Source organism: Scyliorhinus canicula, chromosome 10 (assembly GCF_902713615.1).
Source record: "Scyliorhinus canicula chromosome 10, sScyCan1.1, whole genome shotgun sequence".
In the NCBI taxonomy this organism is placed as follows: Eukaryota; Metazoa; Chordata; class Chondrichthyes; order Carcharhiniformes; family Scyliorhinidae; genus Scyliorhinus; species Scyliorhinus canicula.
The window spans coordinates 190873947-190897282 of record NC_052155.1 but is presented as its reverse complement, the minus strand read 5'-3'; the positions used below and the strand labels follow the sequence as shown (position 1 = coordinate 190897282).

Sequence of the window (23336 nt, the reverse complement as noted above, 5' to 3'; positions counted from 1 at the left end):
TTTGAGTATTGGTATTCCTACTCTGAGAGGGCAAATAATTGGTTCAGCCCTATCTGTTCCTCTGAGCCTACGACAGAGGACATGGAGAAGTCGTTTTGCCATGTGTCTAGCCCATGATGGACTTGCTGTGGGAGTGGTTGCAGATGCCTCTGTTGCATAGAAACACGGAAAAAAAAATCAGAAGATGATTTTCACTTCTACAGCCAGCTCCAGACTTTAGAAAACACTTTACAGCCATTGTAGGAAATTCACATACATGACACTGTTCTGCTATTCAATTAGATTTTGGTCAAACTGTGTCTTAAATTCCATCTATTTGCCTTGGTTCTACAAACCATAATCCCCATACCCAATAAAACCCAAAATGTCAGTTTTGAAACGTCCAATTAACCCCTCACCACAATAGCTTTTTAAGGGAGAGAGTTCTAGATTTACACCACCCTCTGAGTGATTAAATGATTCCTAATTTTGTCCCTGAATGGCCTGGCTCTTCCTTTTAAGTTTATACCTCCTTGTTTTGGACTTGTCTATCAGAGGAAATATGGATAGTTTCTCTCTATCTTTCCTATCAACTCCTATAGTTATCTTCAAACATAAGCTACAAATGATCCAAAGCTGACTCTCTTCTGCACAAACTTTTTCTCATAAATTACAGCAATGACATGGATAGAATTTATCCAGGCTTCTCCTGACTTCATTCTGCACTGCAGTGGGAGACCAGGAAACTTCTCCCAGCTCCACTGATATCCTGCAATAAACTCTGGTGGGAAAATCATGCCGTGCCTCTGGAAAGTTAGTGTTGCCAATCCTCTGGAACTACCCTGGAACCTTCAGGAATCAAAGGATAATCTCTTGGGTAGTGCCGTAAACAACCTGGAGAAATATTATACAGGAGTTGCATTGAGTTGGCTGTTTAGCTTAAATGCTAACAGCATGGCGTTGATAATGCCAACATTATGAGGATTGTCCCTGTAGTCCAGAGTGTCTGCTCTAACCAGAATTATACCAAATTTTCATGCCAAATTAGTTTAAAGGAGGAATGTGGCTCAGTGGTAATGTCACAAGATGAGTAACCCAGGGATAAGACAGCTGGTGAAATTTGAATTCAATTAATGATTCTGGAATAAAGCCAGAGTCAGCAATAGTGATCATGACACTATCACTGATTATTGCAAAAGTTCATCTGCTTCACTAATGTACTTTTCGGGAAAGAAATCTGTCAACCTTACCCAGTCTGGCCTACATGTGACTCCAGATCCACAACAATGTGATTGACCCTTAACTGCCCTCTGAAGTGGCCTAACAAGCCACTCAGCCCAAGGGCAATTAGGGATCCAAATGCTGGCCTGAGCAATGGCAACCACATCCCATGAAAGAATAAGGAAAGAAAATGTATTTTTCCATTTTGTTTGAACAATTGTGTTCATTAGTTCGAATCCCGGCCCTGGGTCACTGTCCGTGTGGAGTTAGCACATTCTCCCCGTGTCTGTGTGGGTTTCACCCCCACAACCCAAAGATGTGCAGGGTAGGTGGATTGGCCACGCTAAATTGTCCCTTAATTCGAGAAAAAATAATAATTGGGTACTCTAAATTTTTTTTTAAATCATGCAATCAGATAGGAAAGCATCTGTTCACTTCCCAGCAGGCTGTGGAAGGATGGGTGACCAATGGCAGGCAAAAAGGGGCGGAGATGGCTGAATGTGAGAGGTCATGTGATGAAATTTCCCACAATATGTCCACCAATATGTTGGTGTTAATAACTGGAGCACTGATATTCATTTATAGATTCTCACACTAATAATAATCTTTATTGTCACAAGTCGGCTTACATTAACACTGCAATGAAGTTACTGTGAAAAGCCCCTAGTCACCACATTCCAGCTCCTGTTCGGATGTGGTAATAAGGACAGGTTTGTCCTTATTTCTTGCCACAACCTAGACTTTAGCGTACCCTTGAGAAAACAATTCACACAATTTCTCCAGGAACATTGTCAATCATCCAACTGGCCAATCGCCACCAGATCTCCAAACATCAGCAAGGTCTTTGCCCACATCAACAAGTCGGCAATTCCAGAGTCCCCACAAGTACAATAGCTGAGTAAGGAAGGCACGGGGTAATCCTGGAACAGTTGATATGTTTGAGTTCTGGGTCTGAAATGGTGCAGAATGAAGATTTGGAGCCTCCTTAAAGATAGGTTAAAATACGAGTGAAGCAGGGTGTGCGAGAAATTGAACGTAAATAAACGAACGATTCCCAACATAGAATATAACTGATTAAATGTGTTTCTGTTTACATACAGGATAACGATGTGTAACAACATAGGCTTTGGCCAACAGGACCATCAAACAGTCCGTGTAAAAATTAAAGCAGCTTCTTCAACTGGTCACTATGATTCATTCTGCATTAAAGATCAAGGTTAGTGCGTACGTCAACACAGTCAACATGCTAACCCTATATAATTGTAACAATATCTATGTGTACACCCACAGTGCTGTTAGGGAGGGAGTTCCAGGATTTTGACCCAGTGACAGTGAAGGAACGGCCAATATATTTCCAAGTCAGGTTAGTGTGTGGGTTGGGGGGGAAACTTCCCAGGGGTGGTGTTCCTGGGTATCTGTTGTCCTTGTCCTTTGAGGTGGTACAGGTAGTGGGTTTTGAATGTGTTGTTCAAAGAGCCTTGGTGAGTAGTGATCAAGGAAGGCAAATAAATTCTGAAGAGAAATTGCATAAACTTGCCTTGTATTCCTTTGGATTTAGAAAGTTGAGGAATGATCTGATTAGGGTGTTTAAAATGTTAAAAGGATTTGATAGGTTAGATACGGAAAAACTATTTTCTCTGGTGAAGAAATCAAAAAACTAGGGAACACGATCTTAAAATTAGAGCCTGATTCAAAATCAAGAAGCACTATTTTATACCAGGGGTAGTGGGAATCTGGAACTCACTCCCACAAAGACCTTCATTGCTGAGGGTTAATTGGAGCTTTCAAGTTGAGATTGATAGATTTTTGTTGGGTTAAGGAACCAAAGATTATGGTACAAAGTTGTGTAAATATGGTTGAGTTGCAGATCTAATTGAATGGTGGAGCAGATTGGAGGGGCTGAATGGCTTTCCTCCTGTTCCTACAAGTTTATAATTGGTTGTTGTGGAGATTCCCTTTGGATCTTAGTCTGGATAACAAACCCCACATTCCTCACTTCACATCAGTGGTACCATCAATCCCCTTAAAGGGGGAAGTGGGTTTTGTTACTTCAGTTGAGAGTAAATTGGAAATTCAAGGCTGAAGCAAAGAAAACAATAAATGTTATCTGTGATTTCTCCCTTCCTTCGATGATATCCCTTCTGTTCCACTCGGTTGTATTTCAATACTCAAACACAATTCCATGGGTGGCAGACATTTGTCTCAGTGTCATCCTAGATATGGTTCAATGAGTATCACAGTCCAATCAGGTGCCCTCAGTCACCTGAACCATTTGGGGAGGATTCACAGGCTGATGGCCAGGAGTGGGTATCATTGCCAATATTTCTCCCCCTAAGGATTCTTCGTGAACTGGAGAGCACGTGGTACAGTATTGTCCTGGACGAGAAAGGTTAATGCAGTACAGATCAGGGTTATAAATTGGAACCCTCTTTGTCTTTGTGGTTCAATATTATGGACAGTTTCTTTTTCCACTGATTCATTAACATAAGAACATAAGAACTCGGAGCAGGAGTCGGCCATCTGGCCCCCCGAGCCTGCCCCGCCATTCAATGAGATCATGGCTGATCTTTTGCGGACTCAACTCCACTTTCTGGCCCGAACACCATAACCCTTAATCCCTTTATTCTTCAAAAAACTATCTATCTTTACCTTAAAAACATGTAATGAAGGAGCCTCAACTGCTTCACTGGGCAAGGAATTCCATAGATTCACAACCCTTTGGGTGAAGAAGTTCCTCCTAAACTCAGTTCTAAATCTACTTCCCCTTATTTTGAGGCTATGCCCCCTAGTTCTGCTGTCACCCGCCAGTGGAAACAACCTGCCCGCATCTATCCTATCTATTCCCTTCATAATTTTAAATGTTTCTATAAGATCCCCCCTCATCCTTCTAAATTCCAACGAGTACAGTCCCAGTCTACTCAACCTCTCCTCATAATCCAACCCCTTCAGCTCTGGGATTAACCTAGTGAATCTCCTCTGCACACCCTCCAGCGCCAGTACGTCCTTTCTCAAGTAAGGAGACCAAAACTGAACACAATACTCCAGGTGTGGCCGCACTAACACCTTATACAATTGCAACATAACCTCCCTAGTCTTAAACTCCATCCCTCTAGCAATGAAGGACAAAATTCCATTTGCCTTCTTAATCACCTGTTGCACTTGTAAACCAACCTTCTGTGACTCATGCACTAGCACACCCAAGTCTCTCTGAACAGCGGCATGCTTTAATATTTTATCGTTTAAATAATAATCCCGTTTGCTGTTATTCCTACCAAAATGGATAACCTCACTCAGGTTTGGCCTCACTAACACCTTATACAATTGCAGCATAACCTCCCTAGTCTTAAACTCCATCATTGTAGGATAGTTGCTAATTCTGTGTACCTGCCTGGGAGAGACAGTGGGCGCGATTCTCCGCCCACAACGACGGGTCGGAGAATAGCGGGAGGGCCTTCCCGACATTTTTCCCGACCTCCCGCTATTCTCCCCCCCCCCCCCCCCCCACGGCCGCCCCACGACACGAATCGCTGCTCGCCATAAAAAACGGCGAGCAGCGATTCTCCCCTAGCCGATGGGCCGAGTTCCCAGGCCTTTACGGCCGTTTTCACAAACTCCAACACACCTGCTCTCACCGTTCGTGAAAACGGCCGCAAAGTGCCGTTCTGGAGAACCATGCCACCGATTGGCATGGCCGCACCACGGCTGTGCCAAGGGTGGCATGGGCCCACGATCGGTGGGCACCGATCGCGGGCAGCGGGTCCGAACCCCGCACACTCTTTGTTGCTCCGCCGCCCCGCTGGATCAGTCCGCGGGGCGGCTGAGGGGCATAACGGCCCGCACATGCGCGGGTTTCACGCATATGCGTGATGACGTCATCCGCGCATGTGCGGATTGGAGCCGTCCAATCCGCGCATGCGCAGCTGGCGTCATCATTTGCGTCAGCCGCCGTTAACCTTGTTGCACGGGCTTAGCGAAGTTCGCTAAGCCTGCGATGCCGAGGTTCACGGGGCCCCGCTGCTAGCCCCGACCAGGGAGCAGAATCGGGTCCCGGGAGGGGGGGGCGGAGGCTGCCGGGAAACACGGCCAATTTCACGGCAGCCTTCACGACTCTCCGCATTTGCGGAGAATCGCGCCCAGTGTCCTTTTAATGACTGAATTTTAATATTCAAAGTATTACTCCTGTTAGTAAAGGACAGTCTGTGTAAATCTTTGAATATGGATGATAGTTTAATAGAGAATTGAGTGTGTAGCCACGGTTACATAGGTCCAGATTCATATTTAAAAGGCACTGGAACACCATTCCAAAACTGTTACATGTCTCTTATCCAGCCCCATCTGTCCCTTGTGTTTTTTTTATAAATTTAAAGTCTCCAATTATTTTTTTCCAATTAAGGGGCAATTTAGCGCGGCCAATCCACCTACCCTACAATCTTTGGGTTGTGGGTGTGAGAACCACGCAAACACGGGGAGAATGTGCAAACTCCACACGGACAGTGACCCAGAGCCGGGATCGAACCCAGGTCCTCAGAGTACTTTTGATGTATAACATTGTTGTGAAGGGTTTTGTGACATTTTGTTATCTATTAATTATTCTGAAAACCGGTTTTATATTCTCAGTTATTACTTTATTTTGTGGAGACTTGAGGCGCGATTCTCCGCCCCCCACGCCGGGTGGGAGAATAGCGGGAGGGCCTCCCGACATTTTTCACGCCCTCCCGCTATTCTCTCCCCCCCCCCCCCACGCCTGACCCACGCTACGAATCGCCGCTCGCCATTTTTTACAGCGAGCGGCGATTCTCTGAGGCCGATGGGCCGTGCGGCCTGGCCTTCACGCCCGTTTCAACACAGCAGCAAACACACCTGCTCGCTGCCGTCGTGAAACGGGCACCAGATGCCCGTTTGGGGCATCTGGGGGCCCGATTGGCACGGCAGTACCACGGCCGTACCAAGGGGGGCATAGGCCCGCGATCGGTGCCCACCGATCACGGGCCGTGCGTCCGTAATGGACGCACTCTTTTCCCTCCACCGCCCCGCAAGATCAAGCCGCTATGTCTTGCAGGGCGGCTGAGGGAAAAGACGCCAACTGCGCATGCGCGGGTTGGCGGTGTCCAACCTGCGCATGCGCAGCCGACGTCATCGGCCGCGTCAGCCAGCGTGACGCTTGATGTGCGGACTTGACGACCGTTGTCAAGGACGCGCCACCGTGACGCACGGGGCTGCGCTCCTAGCCCCGCCTGGGGGGGGGGGGGGGAGAATCGGCCCCGGAAGTGGGCGTGAAGGCTGCCGTGGGTCACAGCCTGTCCCACAGCAGCCTTTACGATTCTCCACATTTGAGAAGAATCTCGCCCTTGGTCTGGTGGTCAGCTGTGAATAGTTTGGGATTAATATTTAACTCCTCTCTGTTTGGTTGATAGTGTAGCCGTTTAATGGAAAACCCAGTAAACAATGTCATCCCAAACACCAATTAATTGATTAATCCTTTGTCCATTCCAAATGGTTTGTTTAATACAATTCATGTTGCAAAATGATTTCACTTTAATTCCACACTTTTCCAAGCCAAATGCTTGTTCTAGTGGTTAGTCAGCTCAACTGTGACTTTGTCATGTATTTTGAGGCGATGATTGAATGTTAAAACAATAACATTCAATTGAATTTAATGGAAAAAATGGCCATTTATAACTCATCTCGTTTTTCTTATATTGAATTGTAGTCAGTCAGTCAGTCTGTACATCAGATCATGGCACTATTTAACCTGGGAGCAGATTATGTTCCTTTTTCGAGGAAAGTTATTAAAACACAGCTGTACAATAATCTTTAAAAACGGATTTCCAGCTCCATTTAATAGTTATTGGCAGTTACCCCGGTGTGTTTTTAGTAATGTTGCTGTCATACGACGATAAGGCTGAGAATTGTGAAATCCATAGGTGTTGTTAGTACATCCTAAGGTGAACGTTTCTGACAGATGTTCAGAGTCTCCCTCTACATCTGTCCTGTGACTCCTTTCCTGACTGCGTGAGGGGTTCACTCCCCTGGGAATCCTCCAGCATTCTCTGAATAGCTGAGGTAGCTGAGCAGGGCGGGATTCATCAGCTCTCACTGTCTGGCCCCTGCTTCTGGCTAAAGAAAAACCTATCATCCAAACAGAGAACAGGCAAAAGCTTTCTGCCCCTGACTGGGCTCGCTGTTTACCATGAAGCTTGTATTCTGATTGTTAATGAATGAATGGTGAAGGATTCTCAAGATAGCGCCAGTGTAGATAATGAGGAGTCTCCACAGCACAGTGAGGCTCATCACAAAATCCTGGGTTGTAATGAAATAAAGTTCACAGGCGAGGGACTGTAATGTAATAGATTACAGGTTAAGACTGTAATGGGGCTGTAATTAAATAAAGATCTCCATAAGACTATAAGACATCGGAGCAGAATTAGACCACTCGGCCCATCGAGTCTGCTCTTCCATTCAATCATGGCTGATATTTTTCTCATCCCCATTCTCCTGCCTTCTCCCCATAATCCCTGATCCCCTTATTAATCAAGAACCTATCTATCTCTGTCTTAAAGACACTCAGTGATTTGGCCTCCACAGCCTTCTGCGGCAAAGAGTTCCACAGATTCACCACCCTCTGGCTGAAGAAATTCCTCCTGATCTCTGTTTTAAATGATCGTCCCTTCAGTCTGAGATTGTGTCCTCTGCTTCTAGTTTTTCCTACAAGTGGATAAATTCTCTCCATGTCCACTCTATCCAGGCCTCGCAGTATCCTGTAAGTTTCAATAAAATTCCCCCTCATCCTTCTAAACTCCAACGAGTACAGACCCAGAGTCCTCAACCGTTCCTCATACGACAAGCTCTTCATTCCAGGGATCATTCGTGTGAATCTCCTCTGGACCCTTTCCAAGGCCAGCACATCCTTCCTTAGATACGGGGCCCAAACCTGCTCACAATACTCCAAATGGGGTCTGACCAGAACCTTATACAGCCTCAGAAGTACATCCCTGGTCTTGTATTCTAGCCCTTTTGACATGAATGCTAACATTGCATTTGCCTTCTTAACTGCCGACTGAACCTGCACGTTAACCTTAAGAGAATCGTGAACAAGGACTCCCAAGTCCCTTTGTGCTTCTGATTTCCTCAGCATCTTGCCATTTAGAAAATAGTCTATGCCTCCATTTCTCCTTCCAAAGTGCATAACCTCACACTTTTCCACATTGTATTCCATCTGCCACTTCTTTGCCCACTCTCCTAGCCTGTCCAAGTCCTTCTGCAGCCCCCCTGCTTCCTCAATACTACCTGTCCCTCTACAGCTCTTTGTATCATCTGTAAACTTAGCAACCGTGCCTTCAGATCCTTCTTCCAGATCATTAATGTATATTGTGAAACATTGTGGTCCCAGCACCGACCCCTGAGGCACACCAATAGTCACCGGCTGCCATCCTGAAAAAGACCCCTTTATCCCCACTCTCTGCCTTCTGCCAGTCAACCAATCCTCTGTCCATGCCAGGATCGTACCCTGAACACCATGGCCTCTTAACTTATTTAACAGTCTCCTATGTGGCACCTTATCAAAGGCCTTCTGGAAATCTAAATAAATCACGTCCACTGGTTCTCCTTTGTCTAACTTCCTTGTTACTTCCTCAAAGAACTTAGAGATGGTTATGGGCTCTAATTAAACAAAGTTTACAGGCTAGAACTGTAATGGGTTGTAATTAAATAAAGTTCACAGGTTAGAGACTGTAATGGGGCTGTATGATATCAAAATCACAGGTTAGAGACTGGACACTACTTTCCCAACCTGGATCCTGGGATTGGATTGAGAGCTCATCGTCACCCTTGGGGTGAGTTGTACAAATCTCAGGATTTGACTGTGACCGGGAATGAAAGTGCTTTGTGAGGTGGATTAAATGAATTAATTCTGTGTTGTGTGAGAACTGACTGAACCGTGTTTAACTCTGCCATTGGGAATATAGGTCTCTGAAAGAACATTTCTTCCAAAGTGCTGCCATCCCGCACAGAATCCACACAAACACAAAACCAAACAAATAAGTTGCCAATTCTGAACATTTGTATTTGTTGCTAGTGCTCACCAATTTGAGCCGTTACTTTGCTCATGGAATAAACACGGAAAATATTCTGGGTTCTCATTCTACTCCACACACTTGAGCACATTTAGGCTGATGCTTCCCATGCAGTACTGAGGGAGTGCTGCACTGTCAGTGCACTGTCAGAGGATCAGTACTGAGGGAGTGCCGCACTGTCAGAGGGTCAGTACTGAGGGAGCCGCACTGTCAGAGGGTCAGTACTGAGGGAGTGCCGCACTGTCAGAGGGTCAGTACTGAGGGAGTGCCGCACTGTCAGAGGGTCAGTACTGAGGGAGTGCTGCACTGTCAGAGGGTCAGTACTGAGGGAGTGCTGCACTGTCGGAGGGTCAGTACTGAGGGTGTGCCGCACTGTCAGAGGGTCAGTACTGACCCTCTGACAGTGCAGCGCTCCCTCAGTACTGACCCTCTGACAGTGCGGCACTCCCTCAGTACTGACCCTCTGACAGTGCAGCACTCCCTCAGTACTGACCCTCTGACAGTGCAGCACTCCCTCAGTACTGACCCTCTGACAGTGCAGCACTCCCTCAGTACTGACCCTCTGACAGTGCGGCACTCCCCCAGTACTGACCCTCTGACAGTGCGGCACACCCTCAGTACTGACCCTCTGACAGTGCAGCACTCCCTCAGTACTGACCCTCTGACAGTGCAGCACTCCCTCAGTACTGACCCTCTGACAGTGCGGCACACCCTCAGTACTGACCCTCCGACAGTGCAGCACTCCCTCAGTACTGACCCTCTGACAGTGCAGCACTCCCTCAGTACTGACCCTCTGACAGTGCGGCACTCCCTCAGTACTGACCCTCTGACAGTGCGGCACTCCCTCAGTACTGACCCTCTGACAGTGCGGCTCCCTCAGTACTGACCCTCTGACAGTGCGGCACTCCCTCAGTACTGACCCTCTGACAGTGCAGCACTCCCTCAGTACTGACCCTCTGACAGTGCAGCACTGTCAGAGGGTCAGTACTGAGGGAGTGCTGCACTGTCAGAGGGTCAGTACTGAGGGAGTGCCGCACTGTCAGAGGGTCAGTACTGAGGGAGTGCTGCACTGTCAGAGGGTCAGTACTGAGGGAGTGCTGCATTGTCAGAGAGTCAGTACTGAGGGAGTGCCGCACTGTCAGAGGTCAGTACTGAGGGAGTGCTGCACTGTCAGAGGGTCAGTACTGAGGGAGTGCCACACTGTCAGAGGTCAGTACTGAGGGAGTGCTGCACTGTCAGAGGGTCAGTACTGAGGGAGTGCCGCACTCTCAGAGCGTCAGTACTGAGGGAGTGCTGCACTGTCAGAGGGTCAGTACTGAGGGAGTGCTGCACTGTCAGAGGGTCAGTACTGAGGGAGTGCAGCACTGTCAGAGGGTCAGTACTGAGGGAGTGCCGCACTGTCAGAGGGTCAGTACTGAGGGAGTGCCGCACTGTCAGAGGGTCAGTACTGAGGGAGTGCTGCACTGTCAGAGGGTCAGTACTGAGGGAGTGCTGCACTGTCAGAGGGTCAGTACTGAGGGAGTGCCGTACTGTTTATTTCCGATTTCCAGTATCTGCAGTATTTTGCTTTTATCCCATATAAATGCCAGTCTTTTTCTGTTTAAGATGCTTTTCTATCTCGTGAGTCAGCTTCATTATGTATGTACAGCATCTTACAAATATATATCCTTTCATAGAGAATAAGCTTCAGGGCAGCCTCTAATACACTCAGCCTCTGATCTAAAATATAATCTAATAAATCTGTCCCTCACACAGCAAAATATCTCCAACCTCTTCATTAATGGCAGAAATCTGCATTGCCAGAGACAATCTCACACAGAGGGTAAAATCTACAGAGGGAATAAAATGCCTGAGTGACTGTTTGAGAAATTGATGGAGTGTTCAGTATCTCTTTCCTTTTTTGTTGTTGCAGGTAAGCCTTGTGGAGACCCGCCCTCCTTTCCCAACACCCTCCTCCAGGGTCACACCGGAACCGAAATGGGGGATGAGCTGCTTTATATCTGTGCCCAAGGTTATGTCATGGCCAACGGGGAGAATGCCTTCAGCCTGTTGTGTGATAGCTGTGGAGAGTGGTATGGATTTGTCCAGGTCTGTGTAAAAGGTAAGAGAAAATGCACAATCTTAACATCCAATAACATCAGTGTTTAGAAGCATTGAGTTGTGGACTTTGGGATGTTCTATGTTGACTACGTAGTCCTAAAGTCATCTTGAAAGATTACAGATTGACTTGTAAAATAAATGTATTTGCTTCCCTCACATTGGTTTCTGTCTGAGTGAGGTAGGGCTGTTGTGTCATTTCAGTGATGCTAGGCAACATCATCAGAACACCTTCATTTCAGAGAGGCTGTGCTCAGGGAATGAAACATTTTGCGTATTTTATGGCCCTGCTATCAGCTCCATGCATTCTTTGGGTGGGTGCATACATTGAGTAACTCTCCCCCTAACTGAAACTCCCATCAAGTCAGGGTCCTCCGGGTTGCGATGGTTTTAATTTTAGAAACCAACGGATGTTTACTTTAACCCATCATCTGCTTGGATTTGAGCTCTGATCTGGGAAGATGAAGGCGAGTGTGCAAACTCATTCCCACCTTCAATCATGTTAAAGGTTCTCACCCTGCTTTAACCTAATTCTTATTCTATCCCATGTGATCAAAACTAGTCATCAGGGAAAGTGGTTCGTTACCAATGATTTTAGTGCCCTTAATTCAGCGTGGCTATTTATCTGATACCCCTGTTGGACTATAAGTCAGTTTACCTAATAGCGAGAGATCAGTCTCTAGTGGGTTTATGACTCACCTGTCACTGTATGGTTATATGAATTTGTTAAGAGCTTATGGCTGTAGTAACTAGGAAAGGAAACTGAGGCATTATGAAATAGTGCTCGCAGCCATCGGTGTTTATTTACTAGGATATGAACCAAGTCAAGATACCCAAAAATAAAATTGTGGGTCTCCCGCAGACTTTAAATATAGGAACAGGCGCCGGCCAACTCAACATTCTGCGCAATGGTGGCACCCTTCAATTTGCACAGTGGATAAATCACATGAATTGTAACAATTTGATTGAACAGTGACCCAAATTCACCTTCTGTGACTAATTCACCGCTAAGATGTCCCTGTGCAATAATGATGATTTACCGAGACAAACACAGATTTAAACAGATAGTTATAAGGCCGACCTAGCAAATTAACAAAACTTGATACAGGCCTAGAAAATTGTTACTTCTGATGAAGAGTCTTGAGTAGAAGCTTTATGACACATTTTAGAATAAGGAGCTGCACTGTAAGTGTAGAAGGAATGGGAGGGTAATAGGTTAATCTTCAGGTGGGCCCAGATGTTGTTTGCCTTTATAGGAGATTGACCAAAACACATCTGGGGAGTTGATGGATTCAGAGGAGTGTGAACCCTGACAGCAGGATGCTTATTTTCAAGAGGCTCCCCTCAGTAGGTTTCAATTTTGATAATTTTGTTACCGATGTTTTAAATATGGAAATAAAAGTATTTGTTATGGACTTCAATCCAACTTCAAAATAAATTAAAACAAGTGAGGCTAGCAGCAAGATGAGGTCAAGTTTCACATTTCTCCAGTGTTATCACTAGAGCTAACTGATAACCTTAGGTCACTCTTTAAAAAAATATTTATTTCTCTTCATATCTTCTCTTTATATATCAAAAAAATACTCACTAATGGGCAGCACAGTGGCAAGCACTGGGACTACAGTGCTGAGGACCCGGGTTCGAATCCCGGTTCTAGGTCACTGTCCGTGTGGAGTTTGCACATTCTCCCCGTGTCTGCGTGGGTCTCACCCCCACAACCCAAAGATGTGCAGGGTAGGTGGATTGGCTGCGCTAAATTGCCCCTTAATTGGAAAAAATTAATTGGGTACTCTAAATTTAAAAAAAAATTTAATTAAAAGAAAATACTCACTAATTATGGGAAGCCATCTTGTTGTGCAATTTTACGAGCACGTGAGGAACTGATTTGTACTTAGAGATTAATCTGATTGACTAATCAGATGGCAAAGGAAGCCATTCAGCCCATCGAGTCTGCACCGATCCCCTGAAAGGATATCACACTCTGTGTCATTAACCCAGTAACCCCATCTAACCTAACGTGTTAGACACAAAGGGGCAATTGATCATATCCAATCCACCTAACCTACACATCTTTGGACTGGAGGATGAAGCCGGAGCATCCGGAGGAAACCCACGAAGACACAGAAAGAAAGTGGAAAGAAAATGCAAACTCCACATAGACAGTGGCCCGAGGCCCGAGGGTGCTAACCACTCTGCTGCCCATCACTCTGTTGTTATCTGACTATTAATGACCTAGATCAATGTGGTCAATGGTGGAGCAGAACATGAAGAAAACTGTTCACAAAGATCTAGTGATCCCTGAGGTGGGATTTCTCCTTTTCTGTCTTCTAGTCACATTGGAGCATTCTTGTACAAACCAGCAAGTTAAAACTACTTAATATCCTTAACTTTTCATTAAAAGTTTCAGATAGCAAAATAATGATTATGGTTTGATTAAAATATAACCTAAAATTAAAATAAACTTCTAATTCTGGATTTTTTTGTGGTGAAATTTGACATTCTCCAAATATAAATCTAGTTTTCAACATCAGGGAGGGTGGATATTAGTGATTATGAAGTTCATACACAATTCAAAACTGAGTTACACCTCCATTCAACAAGGTGTCACTCCGCTCCTACTCCCTCCCCCCTCCTCCTGTCCTACCTTCCCCATTTTAACCCCCTTACCCCCCTTCCCCCTTAAAGAAGTCAATGAATGGCTTCCACCTCCCATTGAATCCATCAGCCGACTCCCTCAGGATAGACTTGACCTTCTCCAGCTTCAGGAATTCCGCCAGGTCACTCACCCACACCCCCCGCTTTCCACCAGTTAATTAATGACTAACAGTTAACTGCCAAGTTTTGCTTTAAATTCAAACCAGGCAGGTTGACTCTGATTGATCAAGACATTGCCCTGGGAAATGAACAGAGAGTGGCTGTCACCTATTTTGTTTGCTGTTCGCAAGGGGAAGGGTACCGAATGTACACTTGCTGAACAATGCTGAGTTTGAGAATTACCCTGAAGATTATCAGTCAGGCTCGCAGTGTGGCTCACGTACAAGTGACAGAAGCCACATAGTTTAATACACAAGGCTCTGTTCTTTTCAGACAGAAAGGACATGTACACACACTGCACCTGTTTTAACTGAACAAAATAGACCATTCTCTAGTTAATTCGGCAGGGAAATGTCTTCATCAATCAGAATCAACCTGCCTCGATTGAATTTAAATAAAACTTGGTAGTTAACTTGTGCATTCTCCATGGCAACATCTCTACCAATCACAGTCCACTTGTCAACCAATCAGCATTTTCTTCCCATGAAGTACAAATTGTTGTTTCCTTTACATTTGGTATTCTTGCGAGTTGTCCTGACAGGGCAAGACCAAAGGCTACAACAATATGCCTTTGTTCAACAATATTCAAGTTCTGTACTACCAAATGATTATTTGTATATAAATTAGCCCAACAACAACTCTATCAGATTATTTCAGAAACGTGAAGTAATAGGAGGTAATGAGAACACAAAGAACAAAGATGAATACAGCACATGAACTGGCCCTTTGGCCCTCCAAGCCAGTACCAAATAACCTTGGCCAAAACCCTCAGCACTTCCTTGTGCTGCATCCCTCTCTACCCATCCTATCCATGTATTTGTCAAGATGCCTTTTGAACGCCGTTAATGTATCTGCTTCACAACCTCCCCTGGCAACGCGTTCCAGGCACTCACCACCCTCTGTGTAAAAAACATGTCTCGCACATCTCCTGCAAAACAGTTCACCACAATTGAACCATGAAGTGAGGCTAGTGTTGAGGGGACATGAGATCATTCTGCTATTGCTGATCCTTATTCTCACACATAACTTCTGGCATTTTGATGGCGACATACACAGGAAGAGAGAGGGAGAGTGAGACGGAAGGAGAGGCAGGCACAGGGAGAGACAGCCAGGGTGACAGTGTTCACTGGAGAATTTAGGGTTTTTCCTCTGTACAGTTTTCTGCACTGATTCCGAAACACGGAGTTTGTCTCTAAACCCCTGTAGGTTGGTTAGATGGTGATGCCTGTTCAGAACAAAACTGGCTTTAAAAAAAACAAGAACATTACACATGCTTGATTACTTAAGGTGGAGTTGAATTCTGTCCAATTTCACATTCATGCAATTAAAAATAATTCAGACAGTGGTAGCAGTGGAAATGAAATACTTTCATTTGAAACATTTGCAGCTGCTAAATATAACCAGCATCACATTTCCTCGCTAAACGCCAACACTGGGGCTGGGTTACTTTCTACAAAGGTAACCTCAAGCCAGACAGAAATTATTACCCAATATTGAACACACCCATTAGTGTCATTCTGGGAAAGGAAACGTGAACTTAGGATGGGGGAAACAGAGTTTGTTTTCTTTGATGTTAGAATGATGAATAGAAGCCTCTATACCCTCGGTATCTCACTGGGTTGCCTGTGCCAGAACTAACTTCTGCAATTGGACTGGTTCAAGTGAGGAAAATAAATCTTTTCCCATTTATTCCAAAATAGCAGCGTTTCATTCAGATAATTTGATAACTACATTCATATTAATCTCATTAATTAGCTAAAAATTACCTTGTGTTGCGAAGTCCCAACCTGCTGAAGATGTGTGAACTCTACCTTTACATTTCTGCAGGACAAGAATTAAAATGTTCATTTTTTTCTGTTAATTAAAAGCAAAATAGTTTTGACGGGCTGCAAGCTTTGCTGGCTAGGCCAGCATTTAGTGCCCATCCCTAATGGTCCTTGACAAGGTGGTAGTGAGCTGCCTTCTTGAACCGCTGCAGTCCATGTGGTGTAGGTACACCCACAGTGCTGTTAGGGAGGGAGTTCCAGGATTCTGACCCAGCACCAGTGAAGGAACAGCGATATATTTCTAAATCAGCACGGTAAGTGACTTGAGAGGAACTTCCAGGTGGTGGGGTTCCCAGGTATCTGCTGTCCTTGATCTGCTAGATGGTACAGGGTGTGGTTTTGGAAGGTGCTGCCGAAACAACCTTGGTGAGTTACTGCAGTGCATCTTGTAGATAGTATACACGGCTGCCACTGTGTGCCAGTGATGAAGGGAATGTTTGTAGAAGGGGTGCCAATCAAGTGGACTGCCTTGTACTAGATAGTGTTGGGCTTCTTGAGTGTTGTTGGAGCTGCGTTCATCCAGAAAAGTGGGGAGTATTCCATTACACTCCTGACATCATCTGTCATGTGGCTTTGGGGAGTTGGGAAGTGAGTTACTCGCCGCAGGATTCCCAGCCTCTGACCCTGCTCATGTAGCCATAGTATTAATATGGCTAGTCCAGTTGAGTTTCTGGCCAATGGTAACTCCCAGAATGTTGATAGTGGGGGATTCAGAAATGAAAATGGAAAAATGAAAATCGCTTATTGTCACGAGTAAGCTTCAATGAAGTTACTGTGAAAAGCCCCTAGTCGCCACATTCCGGCGCCTGTCCGGGGAGGCTGGTACAGGAATCGAACCGTGCTGCTGGCCTGCTTGGTCTGCTTTAAAAGCCAGTGATTTAGCCTGGTGAGCTAAACCAGCCCCTATGGTAATGCCATTGAATGTCACGGGACGATGGTTTGATTCTCTCTCATTGGAGATGGTCATTGCCTGTCACCTGGTGGCGTGAATGTAATTTGCCACTTGTCAGCCCAAGCCTGGATATTGTCCAGGTCTTGCTGCATTTGGACATCGACTGCTTCAATATCTGACAAGTCGCAAACGGTGCTGAATATTGTGCAGTCATCTGCAACATCCCTACTTCTGACCTTATGATGGAAGGGAGGTCATTGATGAAGCAGCTGAAGATGGTTGAGCCTCGGACACTATCCTGAGGAACTCCTGCAGTGATGCTCCGGAGCTGAGATGATTGACCTCCAACCACCACAACCATCTTCCTTTGTGCCAAGTATGACTCCAACAAGTGTAGAATTTTCCCCCTGATTCCTATTGACTCCAGTTTAGCTCTGTCTCCATGATCAAATGCTGCCTTGACATCAAGCGCAGTCACTCTCACCTCTGGCATTCAGCTCTTTTGCCCATGTTTGAACCAAGGCTGTAATGAGGTCAGGAGCTGAGTGACTCTGACGGAACCCAAACTGAGCGTCCGTGAGCAGGTTATTGCTGAGTAAGTGCCACTTGTGTTGATTACCCTTTCCATCGCTTTGCTGATGATTGAGAGTAGTCTGATAGAGCTTTGACAAAGAGTCATCCAGACTCAAAATGTGAGCTTCTTCTCTCTCCACAGTCAGACCTGCTGTGATTGTCCAGTATTTTCTGATTTTATTTCAGATCCCAGTATCCTCAGTAATTTGCTTTTGTCTGATAGGGCAGTAATTGGCCAGGTTGGATTTGTCCTGGACACACCTGGGCAATTTTCCACATTGCTGGGTAGATGTCAGTGTTGTAGCTGTACTGGAACAGCTTGGCAAGGCAAGCTCTGGAGCACAAGTCTTCTGGACTATTGCCAGAATATTGTCAGGACCCATACCCTTTGCAGTATCTTCAACCATTTCTTGATATCATGTGGAGTGAAGCAAATTGGCTGAAGACTGGAATCTGTGATGCTGGGGACCTCCGGAGGAGACCGAGATGGATCATCGACTCGGCACTTCTGGCTGAAGATTGTTGCGAATGCCTCAGCCTTGTCTTTTGCAGAGATGTGCTGTGCTCCTCCATCATTGAGAATGGGGATATTTGTGGAGCCTCCTCCAGTGAGTTGTTTAATTGTCCACCACCATTCATGGCTGGATGTGGCAGGATTACAGAGCTTAGATCTGATGCTTTGGTTGTGGAATTGCTTAACTTTGTCTATTACTCGTTGCTTATGCTGTTTGGCAAACAAGTAGGCCTGTGTTGTAGCTTCACCAAGTTGACACATTTTTTGGTATGCCTGATGTTGCTCCTGGCATGCTCTCCTGCACTCTTAATTGAACCAGGGTTGATCATCGCCAGGTTGCAGATTGTGGTTGATTTCAGAGAGCATTTTACCACATTCCTGTGGGTCTGGAGTCACATGTAGGCCAGACTAGGTAAGGACGGCAGATTTCCTTCCCTTAAGGACATCAGTGAACCAGATGGGTTTTTTACAACAATCGAGTCAAGGTCATCATTAGACTTTTAATTTCAATGGGTGGCACGGTACCACAGGGGGTACTATTGTTGCTAAGCGGCGCCAGGGACCCGGGTTCGATTCCCAGCTTGGGTCACTGTCTGTGCGGAGTCTGTACGTTCCCCCCCCCCCCGTCTGCGTGAGATTCCTCCGGGTGCTCCGGTTTCCTCCCACAAGTCCAGAAAGACGTGCTTGTTAGGTGAATTGGACATTCTGAATTCTACCCGAACAGGCGCCAGAATGTGGCGACTGGGGCTTTTCACAGTAACCTCATTGCAGTGTTAATGTAAGCCTACTTGTGACAATAAAGATTATTATTATTTCCACCGCCTGCTGTGGTAGGATTCGAACCCGGGTCCCTGGGTGTCTGGATCACCAGTCCAGTGACAATACCATTACAGTCACCACCTTCCCACTATCCGGTGCAGCATCGATATGAAACTGACTGGAATAGCCCTTGCATTTGGTGTTTTCTGGTGTAATATTAAGATATGTAACAGAGTCAGTGCTGTAAATACACTCAACCGAAGCAAGCCTTGTGCCATACGTTAATTACGTGACAAATTAGGAATGAGTAAATAGTCATTGGTTATGTAATCTCAATAATTACAGGGTGAACTCTAACCTCTTCACCCGTGTTGGTAAAGTGTTAAGACCAGGAGCAGAGTCTGTCAGTGTGTTTTGAGCCCGTGATTTACTTCTTTGGTTGCTAATAGTTGCTGATGCTTGTTCAATAAATATAAACCTGTACAGATCAGTTGGAGACTTGGGTGGGGGGATGTTAAATGGAGCTTAATACGGACAAATGTGAGGCAAGGCATTTTGGAAGGTCTAATACAGGTGGGAATTAAACAAGTAAATAGCAGAACCCTTACGAGTATTGACAGAGAGAGGGATCTGGGTGTACAAGTCCACAGGTCACTGGCAACGCAGATGGAGAAGGTAGTCAAGAAGGTATAAGGCTTGCTTGCCTTCATCAGCTGGGTCATTGAGTATAAAAATTGGCAAGCTGCAGCTGATAGGCCTCATTTGAAATATAGTGTTCAATTCTAGTTGCCACACCACCAGAAGGATGTGGAGGCTTTGGAGAGAGTACAGAAGAGGTTTACCAGGATGTTGTCTGGCATGGAGGGCATTAACTATGAGGAGAGGTTGAATAAACTTGGTTTGTTCGCACTGGAATGATGGTGGTTGAGGAGCAACCTGATAGAAGTCTATAAAATTATGAGGTGCATGGACAGAGTGGATAGTCAGAGGCTTTTTCCCAGGGTGGAAGAGTCAATTACTGGGGGATATAGGTTTAAGGTGAGAGGGGCAAAGTTTGGAGATGTGCAGGGGACAATTCTTTACACAGAGGGCAGTGGGTGCCTGGACATCGCTTTTGGAGGTGGTGGAAGCAGGCACGAGTGACATTTTAGGGGCATCTTGACAAATGCATGAATAGGATGGGAATAGAGGGATATGGAGACGGGAGTGTAGAATGTTTTAAGTTAGACGGCAGCATGGTCGGTGCAGGCTTGGAGGGTCGAAGGGCCTGTTCCTGTGCTGTACTTGATTTGATTTATTGTCACGTGCCAAAGTTCAGTGAAAAGTATTTTCTGCGGCCGAGGAAACGTGCACAGTATGTACACAGTAGACAAAAGAATAATCAACAGAGAACATTGACAAATGGTGTGATTATACAAGAGGAAAATAGTATTAGTCGGTCAGAACGCTGATAGGAGATAAAAGAAAAGGGGCAAGGGGAGAGAGCTCGCAGAGAGTCGCCATGCTCCTGCGCCATCTTGAATCATATCTCTCTTTGTTCTTTGTAAACTGAACTCAATGGGCTGGATTCTCCGCAGCAAAGCGCCAAAATTGTGCGTGTTGGTCCACGGTCCGAGTCCGCCATCAAGAGGCCGCCACCGTGCACATGCGCGGACTCGGAACCGGAAGTACGGGGGCCCATATCCACAGCCAAAGCTGCGTGAAGCTCCCCAGGTCCCTGCTAGCCCCCTGAAGGTAAGTGAATCGATCTTTATTTTTTGCAGGAAACTGGAGAGTTTAACACCAGCATTTTTACGCCGGCATGGGGGTCATAACCCTATTTTTGGAGAATCCAGCTCAATGTCTGCTTAACTACTCTACAGAGAACCCTCTTAATCTAAATAAAAGTCCATTTGCCCAAACTTTTATGATGCTTTCATTGGACCCGACTCAAAAAAACCTAGCTGTCTTGAAAACTAGGATTTTAAAAAACACAACCGCAGCAGTCACACACACAATAACCCAGGATTATAACTCTTACAGCACCATGACTGCAGCAGTCACACACACAATAACCCAGGATTATAACTCTTACAGCACCATGACTGCAGCAGTCACACACACAATAACCCAGGCCTTTAACCCTTACAGCACCAAATACAGAAAATACAATATACTCCTCCAATCATCAGAGGCAAGCTGGGAGATTCTAGCCTAAGCTACTGAGCTCAGGGAGTTTTAACTATGATATTACTCTGCTAGTGTAAACATATATGTTTAGATCTTGCCCTTTCCCACTGGCAAGGAACGGATGCTGTGACGGGGGAGGAAAAGGCCAGCTTATTCTCCCAGTACATTTAGTGCCCATCAAATTTTACCCACTCCTTATGTCCCAGCCATGTAAACGTTTCTTGTATTCCAGTGGATTGGAATGGGGTTGAGATGATTTGAGGGAGATGGGGTTGAGAAGTTTTGTGTGGGGCTTCTCCTGTCGATAGAGGGATAGAACGCTGCACCAGCAGAGCGAGAGCTGGATCCAAAGTTGCAAATGAACCCTCACCTCATTCGGCCGATAAATATATTTCAGCGACTACCAGCTTGAAAATACTAACACATTGCTACCCATAGCTATGAGAAAATACCTTGATTTTCAGACGTCCAAAATTGTAGAAATTAGTACTTTTAACGCAGTCTTCCTTATTGCATGAAAATCCCATCTGGGTTAATATTGAATCCAAGATAATTCAGCCAGACACTTGTTTATTTTTTAGATGAAACAGAGGGACATGTTGACTACGAAGACAAGTTCCCTGATGAAGAATCAATGTCATTTTCAGATCCCAACGAGCAAGGCAGAGTCACTGTGTCTGAGAATGGTGGGAAAGGCGTGGATGACGACAATGGTTCAATAGGAGAGGACAGCCGAGAAACTCTCAAGCCAACTGAATCTCCAGTTTCGTTACTCAGCCAGAAACATCTATTTTGGTTCCCCTCAGAGGTTTTTCCCAACACCAACCAGCCTGATACCAAGGAACCAGACATGGAATCTGAAATCCAAATTACTTCAAGTGATAATCAAATTGGAGTGAAGACTGATGCTACCAAAGGGGTCCAAACAGCCGAAGATTTGCCTGAACCATCCATTGTGCACAATGAAACTAAAGTTACCAAGGCTACAGTTGCCAGTACAAATGAATCATGGGTAGATGGGTATCCCATTGTACCAGAAACCGAAGAGGAAACTGAGAAGGTTGATGGATCAATGGAAATCGAGGATGAAACAACTGACACCTCAGATCATTCCAACCATATTGAGATTAGCAGGCCGGACACTCCAGGCACAACCTCTGCCACGCACTACACACAGATTGTAAGTATACCAACTGAACTGCCTGACCAAGGAGTTAAACAGGTGGACCGAAGTCTAACACCAACCACAGATCCTGAAACCGTCAGTACCAGTAAAGCGATTGAAGATGACAATTTCTACATAACTACCATCGCAAATATAGGCACTGATGGATCCTGGAAATCCTCTGATGAAATTACTGAACCTTCACCATCTCCGATGAGCACTGTAGAAACTGTAAGTGAAGGTTTATATCCTGTAGATCATGTCCCAATACCCACAAAAACAGATGAAATTTCAACCCATCATACTTTGACTTTAGGCACACTTGAAGCAAGTACTGGGACTTTGATAGATTTTACAGAAATAGACATGTATGATGGCTTCACTAAAAGGGAGAACTTCAGGGACGGCACGGAGGCCAAACTGCTCCCCACCATTGAAAGCTGCAGAGGGGAGGGGTGCACACACTCGAGCAAAGGCCCAATAATTGCTGTCATCGTCACGGTGATTGGTCTGCTGGTACTGGCAGTGATACTTGCTGTGTGGTGTTACAGACGCAGACATCAGAAAACATCTGTGTACCAGATGAATGGAAGGGGGCAGGTGAGGTGTAGTGAGCACATCGAGATGCAACATAAAGTGTGAGTGAAAAATCTGCTTAGTGAGGGAAGCTCCAAAATCAAGATGGGGCCATCAGAACTGACCCTCTTAAAAATGGGAAGCATTGCAATACAGCACGAGATATCTTAATTCTACTATGCTTTAAATAATCATTGTTACAGTTTCAAATAGCTGGAATATGCACAATGAACAATGAGTCTGACCAGTCAGTTAAGTACACACACCACAGATTGGGAGTAAAATTATTTTTGATTAGAATGATTGAAGTACAATTGACCTTCTTGGTAGAGAGACAGCCTCACTGCATTTGTGATATTGTCAATTCACCTAGACAACCAAACGGGAATCTTGTGAAATGGGGGTGGGAACTTTAATTGGCTCCTGTCAGAAACATGTAAAGATTTGTAAATAATTTTTGTTTAGTTTCTGTTTGCATGTGGTAACCAATATAATCCATATTGTAATTCATTGAACTTTATTTCTAGACAATATGCAATGTATTTATTCTACTTCCTTGTGTATTTATTCCATTTTTATATACCCCTACCTTTTGCTAAATGACCACACTGCTTTGGAAAATAGCCGAGAGTGAATCTTATCTTCCATAAAGTGGGGCCAGTTAATGTGGAGATACTGA

General features: G+C 45.3%; 1 protein-coding gene across 2 annotated transcripts in view; it reads left to right on the top strand.

The window, feature by feature from the left end:
* susd5 (sushi domain containing 5) overlaps nt 1-23181 on the top strand; it is a 43600-nt gene extending 20419 nt beyond the window's left edge. Inside the window, exons 4-6 of one of the 2 annotated variants that reach the window (XM_038810389.1) lie at nt 2301-2416; nt 11185-11373; nt 21498-23181. In XM_038810389.1, the coding sequence (XP_038666317.1) occupies nt 2301-2416; nt 11185-11373; nt 21498-22723 (1531 nt within the window). In that variant the 3' untranslated portion in view covers nt 22724-23181. The remainder of the gene's footprint in view (nt 1-2300; nt 2417-11184; nt 11374-21497) is intronic. The other variant, XM_038810390.1, reaches the window with a different exon arrangement.
* Nucleotides 23182-23336: the final 155 nt, after the last annotated feature.